Below are 16164 nucleotides of genomic sequence, written 5' to 3'. Positions count from 1 at the left end.
GGGAGGAAGAGAGTGAAATGTGTGGTATCGATGCAGTATGAAGATGGAGAAGCAGCAGTGGGAGCTATGTGGAAGGAGCGATCGCCATTAGCAAGAGGGAGAGCAGATCACGAAGACTAGCCTCAAGATAGACGGCGAACAACCAGGAGAATCATGACGCCCTTCAGAACGCGGTGAGTGAACTCGCTCCAGCTCAGACCGAATTTGAATGCTTGTACTACAATTACATTTCACGCCTCGTTCTTCGAGATTATAATGTAGTACCATGGACATATAATAAATAGACCGCTCACTCCCTATGCTTGAACATGGCTCTGACTGGGTTTAACAGAACGGTGACAGAACGAGAACTGGTCCGATCGGGTATCTTCAAAAACAAGGCGGATATTCAAACGTTCAGTTTTAAATTGGTCACCCTGCATAAATGTAAGTATTTCTGCAGCACTTATTTATCCACGAATAAGCAACATTTGTGCTATTTGTTCTATGTATACTAGCTTTCCTCCTCAGCTTGGAACAAGAGTTAAAAAGGCCCTCACGGCTGCTGGTTCATCGACTTGCTTCACTGAAATCATCATTGATCGGCTTTATCTTATCATAGATTAATGATTCATCGAAAAGAACAGGCAAGGATCATTTGGCGTCACCTTAATTACTTTCACATTGTTTCGATATATATTTAACGATTTAGGTAGCGTAAGCCAAGAAGATGGTCGCACGGCAATTTCTTCGTTTACTTGTTTTACTAAAATCGGCTTCCTCTTCTCATAGATTAATGTTTCCTATAATATCGATAATCCTAAACCTTCGTCGAGATATATTCTGTAGAATAGTGGAAATCACATAATAATCTCCGAAAATTCAGTCTTTTTAGAGATTAGCCCGTTTAAATAAATAGACTCATACCAGGGACTTTATTTTACATTATGTTGAGATAATCGTAGAAGCTTCATTTGGTTATCCACGAATAAGCAGCATCATTTGTACCATTTATTCGTATATTCGAAGGGAGTCATAACTGCTTTAATAAACCTGAAAAATCCTTTTCTGTGCTACGCAAATATATAGTATTACCACAAATTGCATTTGGATTGTTGATTCATTTTGTCGTACTGCTGACATTTGAAAACTTGACTGAAGGCTTCCATATTTGAAAGTTCAGCATTTACCCTTAACGAATTTATGCTGTGCTGTCTGTCCTTTCTCGAATAAAAATCTTTCAATTCATCCGGCTTTTTGTAATCGCACAAACGCTGGAAAGAATAATTATTGAGAGTATGTAATTTTTAAAGAAATAAATTCCATTATTTGGTTGACGATGTTAACCTTGCTTCGGTTTACAGGAGCATTTTCATTTCGAGACAAGTGAGCGATCAAATAGTCGTAACAGATTGTTGGATCTGCTCCTTGGAAGCTGAGCATCATTTAAGACTAAAGTACTTTTCACCGAGAAATTACTCACATTGGCGTACGATATGAAGAATAGCTGATTATTGTCGTATTTCTCTAAATTTGGAAGTCTTTCTAATTGCAAATTTTTGCTTTTTTCTTGAAAAGCGGCAAAGGCCGCTCTCAAACCGATGGCGTCGGCCAAATTTTCGTTGAATGTCTTCTCGCCATCTTCCTATGATGAATTCATTCTATATTTAAATGTAACTGAAGCATGCTAAATATTTTACAAATGGAGCCTTCCTTGAGTTTTTCAAGTACTCACTGTTAAGTAAAACTTTCCAAAGGGATAAAAATTTTAATTTATGAATATCCGTTACTTAATGACATTAAACAGTTCAATTAGTCGTCAAATAATTTTCGTTCGCGGACAGTTTGCAATCATAAACGACGGAATATTGTAAAGATTACTGATAGGTCGTTATTCAGAAGAAACTAATGCATTAAGGACGAAGCTTTTGCTTACTTTAATAGGTTGTCCGGTAGCCTCATTTCTTATTCCTGGAATATCGTAATTGTTAAATTGTTCAACAAAACAAGATCGTATCTTTTTGAATTGCTCGTTAGTGGCTAGTGACCATAGTGGGGCTTCTTGGCCATTTTCATTGAAATATCTTCCTGCGATAAATATTATTACAATATTATTGCTGTGAAATTTCCATTCGATTTTGATTAGGAGAAATTCTTCAAAGGTATCGAGCCAAGTATATCGCTTACCAGTATCGTCAAAGACGTATCCGAATTCATGGGCTATGGCAGATCCAACAAAACCATAATTGTACAGTTGTACAATGCTGCGCAACGTGTCGAAGATGGTAGTGATTATTTTTCGACATTTATTTTTTGTATTACATTCAAATCTTATACTACTTACTTAGATGATCCGGAGATAAACATTGGATTTGTCAACAACGGTATGAAAAAATCTGAAATAAAAGAATTACGAACATTCAATGACCATTTTTTCATGTACATTGATGGAAAGGAAATAAAAGCTTTTCGTTACATCTGAATTTTCGTCGACTAGACGTTTAACACATTTTATGTGTTCTAGTAATGCATAATGATCATAGGAATTTTTTATTCTTTGAGGATAATTTAATTTTTTATTACATTGAGCGAGAAAATTACTTTCTAAAAAAAAATTCTTGTGTCGAATGGATTTTTACTGGGTAATATCAACAAAATAAGTTGAAGGATTGATTAAATAAATTGAAAGCAGATTTTAAAAATACTTAATTTTCTAAAGCTCAGCTTCACTAAGTTTGTTTGACTTATTATCATTCAATTTTTTGCGAATAAACGTGTTAGAATGAAAAGTTGATTCACAGGAATGAACGACTGAAAGAAGTAATATCAGCGTTGTTACGAACTCAAATTTAATAGAAATCAGTATGTTTGATATTTTTTCTCAAACCTCTAACGGTTATTCGTGAACCCGTTCTTGCATCAATTTAAAAAAAAAATCTATACATTATTAATAACGGTTCTGATCAAGTATCAAGTTATTTGAGTTAAATAGAACAGTTGATCCAGAAAGTAAAGTAACTTTCATTGATATAGTCAATACTTAAGACCATTTTCTCCCGTGAAATTCTAGCCGCAAGAATAATTTTTGCTTGATAATAATTTGACACCATTTGGGTTATAACACTGACGATTCTTCCAAAGTAAATTTTTCGCTTAGTGTACATCTTTATGTAAAGTTTTTAAACCGAAATTATTAGCTGAGTTACCTACATAATGTATTTATATCAACGAAGTATAGGGAATCCCCTACGGACATGTCGTGCCATCTAGAATATCGAAATGAAATATTCAGAATTAAACAACGCCCAATATTTAGAAAATTCGGCATTGTGAATTAGCTTACTCGTCATCTTCTAGATGCTCATCTACATTCATTTGTAAAGTTCTTGTAAAAGTACCATACCTCTGATTCTTTACATTTTCGAAAAAACTGTCAGGTACGACGGGCAACTGGTCAAGAAGAAATCAGAAGAGCAGACAAATTAATATTCCGGTTCAGTAATCGAGTAAATAAACGAATGGAAAATTGGAAAGTAATCATTACCTGCGAGTAAAATTCATCGATTTCAATGGGGTTTCGATACATTGGTGGACCTTCTAGCATTGCAACAATTGACATTAATTTTGTCCATGATGCATTCTTCGATTGTTCATCCATCCAGTTGGCATTTGATATCTGCTGGCCCAGGGCAAACTTAGTATCATTTAGTATGTGCTCAAACTGGAATATTTGAAATAATAAATTTATAAGATAAATGATAAAATGATTAAATAAATGTAGAAACTTACAGTCTCTTTATTTGCATCTGGCACATACTTTCTTAAATATTCGTATGTAATTGCCCGGTCAAAGGGGTTTAATTTAATGCACTCCAACCACCTAAACCAAGATAATTGTAAAAATCGATGTAGGAAATTACATCATAGCTTTATAATATAAAATTATTTCTTAAAGAAATAAAACACCATAGTATTATAACAAAATTATCAATAAATGGAATGAATCTGAGACCTCGGTACAATTTCGGTGTTAGAAGTCATTTCATTAGTGAACTTTTGAAAGAGCTCTCTCAATGTCGGAGTCGTGTAACGTATCCAGTGAGAAACAAATTGCCAATGAATGTGGTTCACTGTGGGTAAGAGATCGAGATTAGTAATGTTACATCAATAAATGAATTTCATACAATAATTGAATTTTCAAACTTGTTACCGATGGCTCGTTCATTCGTGAAATATAAAATGATAGGAAGTTTGTCGAAATAATCAATATTGATTACTTCCACTTCTTCCCATTCGTTAATTTGTGCCCCAACGATTCCTACCGCATTTCGGAGAACGTCAAGCCAGTTGATCTGACAAATAATTGGATGAAAATTAATTCAAAGAATTTTAACAATAGATTACTAACGAGTAATCTATTGTTACCTTACCTGAGATTTAGGGTTATTGCCATTTATCTCATTGTATCGATACTGCAATTCAGAGATAGTTAACCTGATTGATAGGGCCGAGTCTGCTGGTTTATCATCTTTAGCAGCCTATCAAATTTTCAAGATGTTAATATAATAACATGTTACATTCAAAATAAGACATTTACAAATCGTAAAGTCGACTCAGTTTTTGTATTTCTAATGATAGAGAATAATATATACAGGTAACCTTCCTGTAACACGGTAGATAGGTTCCTAGAAAATGCCGTGTTATGTGAAAACGTGTTATATGAGACTCAGAGCCAGTACAAAAAGGGGGGATTACGTTTCGAAAACCTATTAAAAACAAATTTTTTTTCTAATTCCATATAAGAAACTTAATTTTGATTAATGTATAACACAAAACGACAAAAAAAAAACAAGAAATATTATTTTCATGTAAAGGCACTATGGTTTATTATTCTTTCCCGCCATTATTTTAAGGTAATTTAGATTTTAAATATATTAAACATAAATCATGTTATCCAGTGTTGTAGGAGTACAGTGTTGTACAAAGGTTTTCTAATTTTCTTATCGTGTTAGAGCGAAACAGTTTTATAGGATTCCGTGCTGTAGGAGGGCTACCTGTGTGTGTGTGTGTTCATCTTAAAAAAATGAGAGTATTGGATCAGAATTCATAATTAAAGTACCTCAGTTAGGTACATTTCTAGGACCAACATTTCGACGAGATCTGTTATTATCACATTTGGGTCAACGTGGATATTACTGGATTGCAGAAAAACGTCCACAATTTTTCTGAAGAAGTCGACATAAGCATTAAATTTCTTATCATTGGTATTGGGATCCAATAAAACATTCGTGGGTATCAAAAATGTCGGCGGGGACAGCTGTAAAGATTTAATTCCCTCGGTTAGATTAAAAAATGTACGGATGCTCTTTAATATGGAGAGAGAAACTTGTGAGGATATTAATTCTACTGTAAAAAATGCGTGCAGATGCAAAATCCTGTAGAGCAGAAAATGATAGAAGTCGTCGAAGGTAGTATTTAACGACTTTCTGAATTAAAAAACTTGCGGAAACTACATTGAGAAATTTTTGTGCGATTAACTTTCCCGGATAGTTACATACCCCGACTCGCAATTTTATTCAATTAAAAAGACGAAGACTTCTATTATTCAGATTTAATTATTTCTGCGTAGCGGGAAAACGGTGTTATGCAATTTATTTTCCCCGATTTTAAGCTACTTACCTCTAATATTACTCGTTGGGGGTCAGATTCTAGGTCAGGTATCGTATCTATTTTATAGAAAGGCGATTCCCCAGCTGATGTAATTGTATATTGATTGTTAATGTCTTGCCAGTCACGGCGATCCCAATGTGGTAGTATAGTTGGCCATCCACCCAGATCTTTCAGAATTTCTTCAATCGGCTTAACTTCTTTCTGGCTCAATGTTACTGTGAAGAAGAATATGCAGTCGTTATTTGTGAATATCGTTCAGAAATATGTCGAAAATATGAATATTTTACCATCGTCTACACAGATCTTGTGCCACTCTTTTGCTTTCATCAAGGAATCAATATCATTACTCGGCTGCTCTTCTATAATTTCTGTTAAAGGAATATGATACAATAATTAAAGGTTATTACCGATTACTTAGTTATATTAAGCACGTATTTGCATGGAAAGGACGATCCAAATAAGGATTTCTATTTGCGTAAAAAGCTAAACATTTTACAAGGACTTTAAAAATAATAATACTTCTGCGTTTCTGTAGAAGCTTTAATACCAATTTCATTTTAATTGGATATTACCTTTAAGTCGTTCGTTTGCCACCTGCAGGGCTCTATCCAATAGATTGAAAGAAGATTTATTGGTGATGTCAGGAAATCCGTTTCTCCAATTTCCGCAAACAAATTCATAAAAATCATCGCATGGATTCACTGTGGGATTCATACTTTCCTTGATATCCCTTCCTAATAAAAATCAGATGCTAATCTTAATTCAAACTGACAGGTCAATTGCAATTAGTAATCGGTTTACCGAGCTGCTTGCAGTCGTCCTCTTTGCACAAAAGAACGTTTGTCGCAATATTAGGCGCTATCAGTAGGATCAAATGTGTTCTAAAAGTCATTGATGAAATATTGACATCAATAGTTAGGTTTCAGAGGTATAATTTGATTACATGATACGTACAAGAAAATGAAATTGGATATACCAATTCTTGTGTCCTTGCAAAATATAAGGGAAGCCAATGCCATTTCTATATATTCATATGCATATATATCCTTTCCTGTGTTTCCTACGTTGAAACGCGAAACTATCTCAGAGTTATTTGTACCGTTTTATACATAAAAATACGTACGTTTTTACCTTAAACGCTAGGAAAGTCATGTTTTAGTTATTAGCAGTTCCCGTGATAAGAACTTCAAAGGAAAAGTCGTGATTAAGGCCTAAACGAGGAGATCGTGCCTTTTTTGCCCGTATATTTTATTTCATTAGAGTACTTTCGTTTTACTTCGTGCGTGCGACACGTGACATGTGATACACGACGTATAACATGCCGGTTTATTTCAAGCTTGTATAGAAACCGAGAAAGTTGTTCGGCCGTCACAATCTAATACACCGTGCATACTATATAAAAAATAATTGAAGTTGTGAATTTACAAAAAATCAAAAGGTTTTCTGTACTTAATCTGTACGTAATAGTTTACAGATATAGGGGACGTGGGACAGAGGGGCTGCTCACTCGGAAATCAGTGAGAACGATTTCCTTCTTTGACGCCCGATTTCCTTTGATTTCATATAATAAATAACAATACGATTCGGTAACAAGCAGCGGACGACCTTAGAATTGTGACAGTGTTTCGGTGATATGCAATGGTTTCCAACGATTTCCAATGATTTCCGCTTCTGATTTCCACATGATTTTGAGCGTTAAAATCCACTATTTCCTCAGTGAATATTCCCTCGAATAGGACGAATTGAAGTGAGATGTAAAATAGTGGGACAACGTTGCATCACTCATGAACATTATTAATTTGTTTAGTGATCATTAACCGGACGGGACGTAATTGGACGGGTCCTTATGTGAAAAAAAAGGTTGTACTAAATGAAATACTTGTTTACTACAAATATTTACTCACCTACCTTTCATATTTATTTGTACGATACTAAAGGACGTAAATTGAAATGTTTTTATTACAAGTATATTATTTTCTTTTCCTATATATATCAAATTATTAGTAAAACTGATATTTTTAAATGTTTTAAAGACTTCATTTGGCGTAGTATTTTAGTTATAATGTTTTTTACGATTATACTGCGTGGGGAAAAATGGAATAGGTACACCACATTTTGGGTTTTCGGCAATAGTCCGATACCTATAATGTCCTAAGACTGACTTAAGAAGAAAATCGCTTAAAACTACAGAATAATCATATTAGGGGCACCCATAGGTAATCAATTTTTTTGATGTCTAAAACACCCCTTTCAAAATAATTGATTACTTATGGGTACCCCTAATATTTAAGGTCAAGACGAAATCTTTATTACGTACAGATGCATTATATACTAACTACCATAGATTTCCAAGTATTTATCTTTATAGATAGATAGATTTATTAATTTCGGCCTTCTCGGTATAGCGGTATTTTCGTTTTTTGAATATTCGCGCAATCGCCTGTAACCGATTTGTGAGGCCTCTACCGGGTTGTTCGCGTAATCTATCTGGTGCGACAAGTTGGGTGGGATCGGAAGGCCAGCGCTCGCTCTCTCGACCCGCAACCTTCGTCCAGGACGCATCAGGAAGGAGGACTTCACGATCCAAGGATCCAAAATTAGAGCAAGAATTGGGCGACGTTTGTTACCGCTCATTGACGGACCGCCCTTCAACTTCCTCCGACGGCCTTCCAACCGATCGCCTGCACCGATTACATCGAATATCCTGAATTGAGGCCAGTCGAATCTATCGATCTATATTTCACCACATATTGCGATCTGAAGCATTAGGATTTATGTAGAGCATTTTTATATCGCGATAGCCCGATTTCATTTTTTCTTTGCGACCCTACCACGTATTAGTTTAATTTGTCGAGCGCCATCATTTAATTTCGATATGTTAAGAGACATTTAAAATATGAAACTTAATATTTGTTACCACACACAAGAAAAAGAACGCTACATCGGTTATGAAATGGACTTGGCTTACAATATTTCCTTAACACACATATATACATACATACATACACTACCATCACTCACACTCCACATTCATACCCTCATCCTTTGCTTGTCTCTTCTTTTTTTCTACTTCTCTTAACCATTCTATTGCTTTTCCATTTATGCTTCCTTCTAATATCTCTTCAAACCTACAATTAGCTCTTTCTCTTCCTCGGCATTCTTCTAACCAATGTTTCAAAGTATCATATCCATCCTTACACAACATGCATTCCCTGCTTTCTTCATTCATCCAATACTTTCCTATTCCATTCTTCTACACATCCACACCTAGTCTCGCCTGTAACCTCTGACTTCTCCCCTTCCCTATCTTCTCTAAATACTCCGGCCGTCCTACCGTTCTAATATGCTTGTAGTTTACGTTATATCTAGGTTCTTGAATTTTGTTATTTTGTTCTTGTCCTTGTACCTCTTTGTCTCTTTGGTAGATTATCTAAGATACTTTGCATCCGTTAACCGCTAACTCCCTAGATCCTACTAAATTGTACCCTTTTCTTTGGTAACAGTCTGCTGTTCCTTTGCAGCATCTGGATTCTACTCTATCACTATCTTTCTCTCTTAGTCATTCTTTCGCAATTCATTTCTCTTTTGCCAACCTTATATTTTCTTCAAATTTAATCGCTCTTCTTCCGGTCTTAACTCTAATCTTTTCTCTTTTCACTTCGTTTAAAACTACATAACTTGGCGTACATCTATCTAAACCTAGGCACTACTTAATATATTTTACTTGGATAGCTTCAATTTCTTGTCTTTCCTTCCATCCAAACACTTCGGCACCGTATAGAAGCACACTAGACACCAGACGGTCAAATAAAATCATTTTTCTTTTAAAATCATTTCTGAACAAATGCTCTCCTCTACCCCATACTTGTCGCATTACGACATTTGCTTATTCTACCCTATCTCTAATGTGTTTGGATCAGTTACCGTTTTTTGGAACTTAACTCCTAAATAAACAAACTCCTTAACTGATTCTATCTTTTTTCCTTTCGAATTCCATTCCGTTTTTCGCTCTCTGCCTCCTCATTTTCTAAATACTAGTAGTTTTTATTTATCCACGTTGAGCACCAGCCGCTTTTTATCGAAGTATTTCTCCAATCTACTAATCAATTGCACCAGTTCCTCTTCTTTGTTAGCCAACATCGCGGTGTCTGCGTATGAGAATGAACAGAATTTTTTTTTCCCTACCACCAGGCCTCTGCTCTGCTCCTTTAGTAATTCTTCTTCAATATCTGCAATCAGACTTGTAAACAGGGTTGGGCTCAGCACACACCCTTGTCGTAGCTCCTCTCTCTCGTCCAGAATTCTTCTGTTGCTCCATTTCCTACTCTTATTACATTACTTGTTCCTTCATTCTTTCGAGGAGCCCTCTTCGTACTCCTCTTTTTCCCATAGCAATTTCCTGTTGACTTTATCGAACGCTACTTTTAGGTATATGAAAAAGGCTGCTACTTTACCTCCTTCCTTTTCAATCTCACGATCTACCACGTATTGTAAGATATATATGTACGTTATCCATAGTACCTTTGTTCTTTCTAAGCCCCGCCTGTGTATCTGGTAGTAATTCTTTCTCTTCTATTTCTGCTAATAACAGTTCGTTTAGAGCTCCTGCGTAAATTTGATAAGCTACGTCTAGTATATTATAGTATAGTAAGTCTAGTATAGTGTAGTCTAGTCTAGTATAGTATAGTAAGAATATTCCCCTATAGTTAACAGCTTGTTCCTCATCCCCCTTTTTGTGGATAGGGACTGTTGGAAATTCACGTTTTCTTTTTCGGGGCATGCCTCTCCTTTCTCCCCATATCTGCTTACCGAGAGCGGTTGAGGCGGACAGTTCCGTTCTGCAAGGGAGTGAGTGCGCATCTCTGCAATTTTCAAAAGTTCATCACAGCTACGCAGTTTTCTTCATCGTGAAGATCGAGAGGCGAGTGAGTGGACCAGATCTGAGGCTACGAGCAGGCCTACCTGACGTGAGCGGATCTACCTGACGTCCACTATCGGCTGAGAGGACCTAGCATTCAATTCACTGAGAGAGGTTTGGGTGAATTTGGTAGATTTGTTTTCCCGCCTGAGGTCGAGAATGATTTCGTGTTGTAAGCATCTTAGAGAACGTTTTCGCTTGCAAGACACTACCCTCAGGCGTCCAGAAGTCACTCTTTCTTCTCCTAATTTTCTTAATGATTCGCCTATAACTTTCTCCTACCTGAGGATTAGTGTTTCTTTCGTCTTGAAGGCATCCTCGAGAACGTTTTCGTCTTCAAGTTCTTTCTTCCTCAGGTGGATGGCTTTTCTATTTAGTCTTGAAAGCATCATCTAGAATGTTTTCGCTTTCAATAAATTCATTCTTCTTTCTGTTGATAGCAGTTTGGCTGATCTCGATAGAGATCAATTTCTAAGTCGCGGCCGCTTCTTCGAGAAATACATTCACAGCTGAGAACATGTCTCCTCTCAACCTGCAATCACTTGAAGAGTTTCTTTTCATTGCGGGTTAAACTTCTCAGGCGGTTAGAAACGGTCGATTCGTTCTTAAATTCGCTTGTTACCGATGATATGACGAATTCAGTCGTTCGTAACACCAAACCAAGTGTTGATCGGCATCCCAATCTGGACATTCCATTCTATTCAATTTTATTCATATTTTATTCCTTTAATGTTTTTTTTTTATTTACGACGATTTCTCTTTTCATCAGTTCTTCTAGATCCTCTTCGGTATCTATTAATTCCCTTTTTCCTCCATCTGGCTTCTCGTCCGTTCCATCTAATAATGTCATGAAGTGTGTCCTCCATTTCTCTTTACTTATAGACTTTCCTCCTTCTTTTTTCTTTTTCCTTCATTTATTAATGTATTGCCACAGTTAACTTTCGTTTCTGACATTCTTGATTTCCTCTAACTCCTTTTCTTTCTTTTTCTCTCTTTGCTCTATGCAAAGCTTTTTTCTTCTCAAGGTATTCTTCTTTTGACGCTTTTCCCATTTTCCATCTTCTGTAGTTCTTCCTTACCTTTCTTTTCTCCGATCTACATTGGCGGTCCCACCAACCCGAACTGTCGATTTCTTTTTCTTTCAGCGTTATCTCTCTTATGTCCAGACACTTTTTCATTTTATTTTCTAACTCTTCCCATGCTGCCTGGATATTATTTTCTACATATACGATCCTTTCAGATTCTTCCTTAAAAAATTGTATGCTTTCCTTTTCATACTTGATAACTGATTTTCTTTGTCCTTCTTTCTCTTTCGTTTCTTCCTGTACTTTACTTTTCCAATTGAGGCATAACGGCTGGTGGTCCGTCTCCACTCTATCTTCTACTGTAAATTTTTCGGCAACTAAACGGCTTTCCGCATTCAACAATACGTAGTCATTAACTGTTGCTCTTCTGCTTCCTACGTAGGTGTACTCTCCATCTTTACCCCCCGGCATATTTCCATCTGCGATATACCAGCCTTTATTCTTCATTTTAATTTTCAATACAATTTTAACCTTTTTTCCTTTCTTCTTTTCTGCGACTGCTGCATATCTTAATTTTCGCAGATAATCTCTTTCCTCCCACGTGAGATCATGTTCGATAAAAAGGTTAGTCCCTCTCAGCTTACATTGTTCTTCGTAACTTCTCGCTTCTCTTTCCAGCTGTTGCAGCGAACAATCACGAGTTTCTGACCTTCTCTTTCTGTCTCCTTTATCCAATTCACCTTGCATTGTGTATCTCATTTTCCACCGAAAAGTTGCTCAACTTGTTCTTTGGTTTTTACTTCGTCTTTCTCTATGTCTTTAATCATCAGGTTACTTTTTCTTTCTTTTCTCTCGTGTAGTTCTAGACCTCTCTTTAGCCTCTCGAAATCTTCCTCTCTTTGTTCCCATATGTTGCCTTCTCCATTTACATTAGTTTCGATTTTTCTCTCTATTCTCTCTACTTTCTCTTCTACTAATTTCTTGTCTACTTTAAACTCCATCTCCTTTTGCTCCGTTGCACTCTTTATTTCTTCAAGAAAACTCCTTAATTCCTTTATTTCCTCCTTTGTTTCTGCTCGAGCTCTTCTCGTCTCTTCTTTGCTGCTCTTAACTTCGTCCATAAGCGCGTTCAACATTCCATTATCTCTGCGTTGTTCTCCACATTCACCTCTGTCGCATCATCTTCCTTTGTCGCGTCTTCCTGCTGTATTTTCTTCACATTACTACCCACAAAATTATCTGTGGCGCCTTTACCGTTTTTTTTTTAGTCTTTCGGCATTTGTAGGTTGGCCTACTTTTGATTTTCCTGCTTCTTTCTTACCATCATTTCTCTTAGATTTCATTTTTCATCTCTCTCTCTCTTTACCTACATTATCCGCCATCGCATATTTTCCTACCTTACTGATCCCTATCCGTTTTACCCGCTGTGAGTGGCTCTGAATGCCGGCCTAACCTCTCTAATCTCTACGCGCGCGTATCTTCTTTTTATTTCTGTTACACTAAACATTTGCACTTTTTTTCTTATCCTATTATTTTATTTTGTTATTTAACACCTCTATTTTCTTCTAAAACCTGAATTTCGCTTATTCTCGCTTTATGTTCGCTATTTTCTCGCTTAGTTGTCGTTACTCTCTCTCATACGAACTGCACAATTTCACAACCACTAACCAAGTCCGTATTTATCTTTATAATAAGATGTATTTATGAATGTTTATTTGTTATATATTAGCTGTCGGGTAAGTCCACTCACGAACAGCGGTTCGGGAACGGCAAAAAAGCGAATGTATTGATCCGATAACCCAATATAAATCATTTTTTAGAGAAATTGAAATCGATATATTGAATATATGAGAAAAAAAATCCATAAATTAATTTTATTCTAGGAGACATTCGTGTAGCAATAGAGATTTTGAGAGAATTCTGTTTTAATAAACCTGAAGAACCCTTTTTGGTACTTCACTACTATATTATCACCACAATTTGCATTTCTGCGGCCGATTCATTTTGTCGTTCGGTTTACATTTGAAGGCTTTACTAAACTCCACCATGTTTGAAACTACACCATTGGTCCTCAAACAGCTTTCACTGTGTTCTCTATTCTTATTCAAAACTGAAGTTCTCAAAAAATTCTGGCTCTTGTATTCGCACCAAAGCTGAAAAAAATGATTAATGTAACTTGTAAATAAATAAATAATAATTACCACAAGTAATTCAACGATATTGAAATTGCTTCAGCTTTTGAAGTCACTTTGAACCAGAACAAATCAATGATCAATAAATAATATCAGGTTGGATGTTTGGCAACATTGGAATTTGAGCATGTTAAGACTGAAGTTTTTTTTAATAGGAAATCACTTACATTGGCGTACGAGATGAAAAACAGCTGATTATGGTCATATTCCTCCAAATATGGAAGTCTTTCCAATTGCAAATTTTGGCTGGCTTTCTGAAAACCGGCAAAGGCCGCTCTCAATCCAATGGAGTCGGCTAAATTTTCATTGAATGTCCTCTCACCATTTTCCTGTGATGAATTCAATCTACATTTAAATGTACATGCTAAATAGTTTACAAATTGAGTCTTAAGTTTTCCGAGCACTCGTGGTTAAGGTGAAGTGAGACACGTCGAGGAACTTGATTGACGTCGATAAAGAAGATTTTTCTAAATGCCTACGTTGCCGACGTTCATTTTTATATTGACAGCTGTATCGAATTATATTGGATATTGTACCAAATGGCATACTTCACCTGCCGTTTTCGTACAATAAATATCAAGAAATCGAAGTAAAACTCCAGAAATCCTCTGGATTCATGCTTTCTGGGGCCCTAATTGACTGCAGAGGGACCCCCTGCGCCATCTGTGATTTCCAAGTCAATTAAACTTTCACTCCGAGACCTCGTATTCCCATCGTTTTAGCATAGAAGCGCATACAACATTTTTTTTGCCTTTATCCCGTTCGAATGCGAGTTTATCGACTACCAGAGTGTTCTAAATTGTTGTAAAATTGTCCTGACCCTTTCGATTCTCATATCCGAGCCTTCGATAATTTATTGATCGAAATATGAGAGCTCGACGCCATTTTGGTTCTGGTCTGGGTTGAGTTAAGAAATAAAAAAAAAACATCCAAATTTTGAATGTGTCAGGACAATTCTTAGATGATCAGGAGTGATGTGTCAAAGTTTTGGATAGTTTGGTCTAATACCCTTAAAAAGAAGTGTTGTATTCGAATCGACTGATTTGAAGGGGGTTTCACTTCACCTTAAGTAAAACTCTCCAAAGTGACATAAATATTAATTTATGAATACATGTTTCTTAATAGAGCATTAGGTAGTTCAATTAGGCGTGAAATAAATTGAATTCGCGACAAGTATGAAGTTATAATCAACGGAATATTGTGAAGACTAATGACAGGCTGGTATTCGGAAGAAACTAATGTATTAAGGACAAAGACTTTACTTACTTTAATAGGCTGTCCAGTAGTTTCATTTCTTATTCCTGGGATGTCGTAACTGTTAAATTGTTCAACGAAACAGGATTTCTTCTCCTCGAATCGCTCATTAGTATTTACTGACCACAACGGAGTTTTCTGACGATGTTCATTTAAAAACCTCCCTGCGGTAAATATTATTAACAATATTATTGCCGTGCATTATTCGTTCCGAGCGGTTATTCACTCAGGAAATCATGGATTTTAATGCTCGAAATCACACGGAAATCAGCTGGACATCGAAGACAGAAATCAGGGGAAAACGTTGGAAATCACTTAAATATTCTCAGTATTTTAATACCGATCGTCACTTGTTACCGAATCACATTGTTGTTTATTATATGAAATCAAAGGCAAACGGTTCTTACAGTAGAACATGGTTTTCACTGATTTCCGAGTGAATAGCCTCCCGATTCGTTCAATTTGGCTTTGAATAAATTCTTCAAATGTACTGAATTGAATATATTGCATACCATCATCATCGAAGGCGTGGCCAGTTTCATGGCTTACGACATATCCAACGGAGGCATAATTATATAGCTGTAGAATTCTACGGTAATGAAATGGTAGAGATTATCTTCCGATATTTATTATTTTCATGACACTCAAACGTTATAGTAAATATTTACTTAGATGGTCCTGAAGTAAACAATGGAGGCGCTAACAGAGGTGCGTAAACGACTGAAACATAACAAGAATTACATGTACCCACGGAACACCAAACCTAACAGTTACATAACTTAAAGCTAACATATAACATAACGTTTGTTACAATATAATAACCTAACAGTTATGTAACATAGAGCGAACTAGTTACATGACATTTGTTACTATCATATCTATATAAATGTAGCGTAACTTTGTTACTCTTATCTTACATTGTGTTACTGTCCTGATATTACTGTGTATATGCAGTACATATTTGTAACAAAACAGAACTACATTGAGGCTAACTGTCACCTATTTTATTATATCATCGCCATCATCATTGTCATAATTCATCGTCAAATATCATAAAATTAATATATATCATGTTTTGTTTACAACTCGTATGAAAAAATGTGATTTTAATTCGTACGCGCATATA

The 16164-nt window shown here is 35.9% G+C and overlaps 2 protein-coding genes across 2 annotated transcripts; both read right to left on the bottom strand.

Moving 5' to 3' along the window:
- Positions 1-652: 652 nt before the first annotated feature.
- On the bottom strand, positions 653-6737 carry LOC105698445 (neprilysin). The gene is made up of 18 exons (XM_012422715.1): positions 6604-6737; positions 6451-6530; positions 6222-6383; positions 5937-6017; positions 5659-5864; positions 5099-5296; positions 4410-4517; positions 4190-4331; positions 3992-4109; positions 3769-3859; positions 3524-3700; positions 3323-3429; positions 3190-3245; positions 2324-2375; positions 2167-2243; positions 1916-2067; positions 1463-1624; positions 653-1253 (listed from the first exon to the last, which is right to left on the bottom strand). The coding sequence occupies exons 1-18, from the start codon at positions 6666-6668 to the stop codon at positions 1071-1073; spliced, it is 2217 nt and encodes a 738-aa protein (XP_012278138.1). The 5' UTR covers positions 6669-6737; the 3' UTR covers positions 653-1070.
- Positions 6738-13351: 6614 nt separating this feature from the next.
- On the bottom strand, positions 13352-15801 carry LOC111674080 (neprilysin-3-like; the record flags this gene model as incomplete). Its single annotated transcript, XM_023433139.1, has 5 exons — positions 13352-13745; positions 13952-14113; positions 15051-15202; positions 15551-15627; positions 15707-15801. Coding segments are annotated over 5 exons (669 nt in total), but the record flags the coding sequence as incomplete, so codon positions are not given.
- Between the last annotated feature and the right edge of the window lie 363 nt (positions 15802-16164).

The sequence above is a fragment of the Orussus abietinus genome, unplaced genomic scaffold (genome assembly GCF_000612105.2).
Source record: "Orussus abietinus isolate OABI.00-Male unplaced genomic scaffold, Oabi_2.0 scaffold581, whole genome shotgun sequence".
NCBI lineage: Eukaryota > Metazoa > Arthropoda > Insecta > Hymenoptera > Orussidae > Orussus > Orussus abietinus.
The sequence above is the reverse complement of the archived record's forward strand: the minus strand, read 5'-3'. Positions and strand labels throughout refer to the sequence as shown.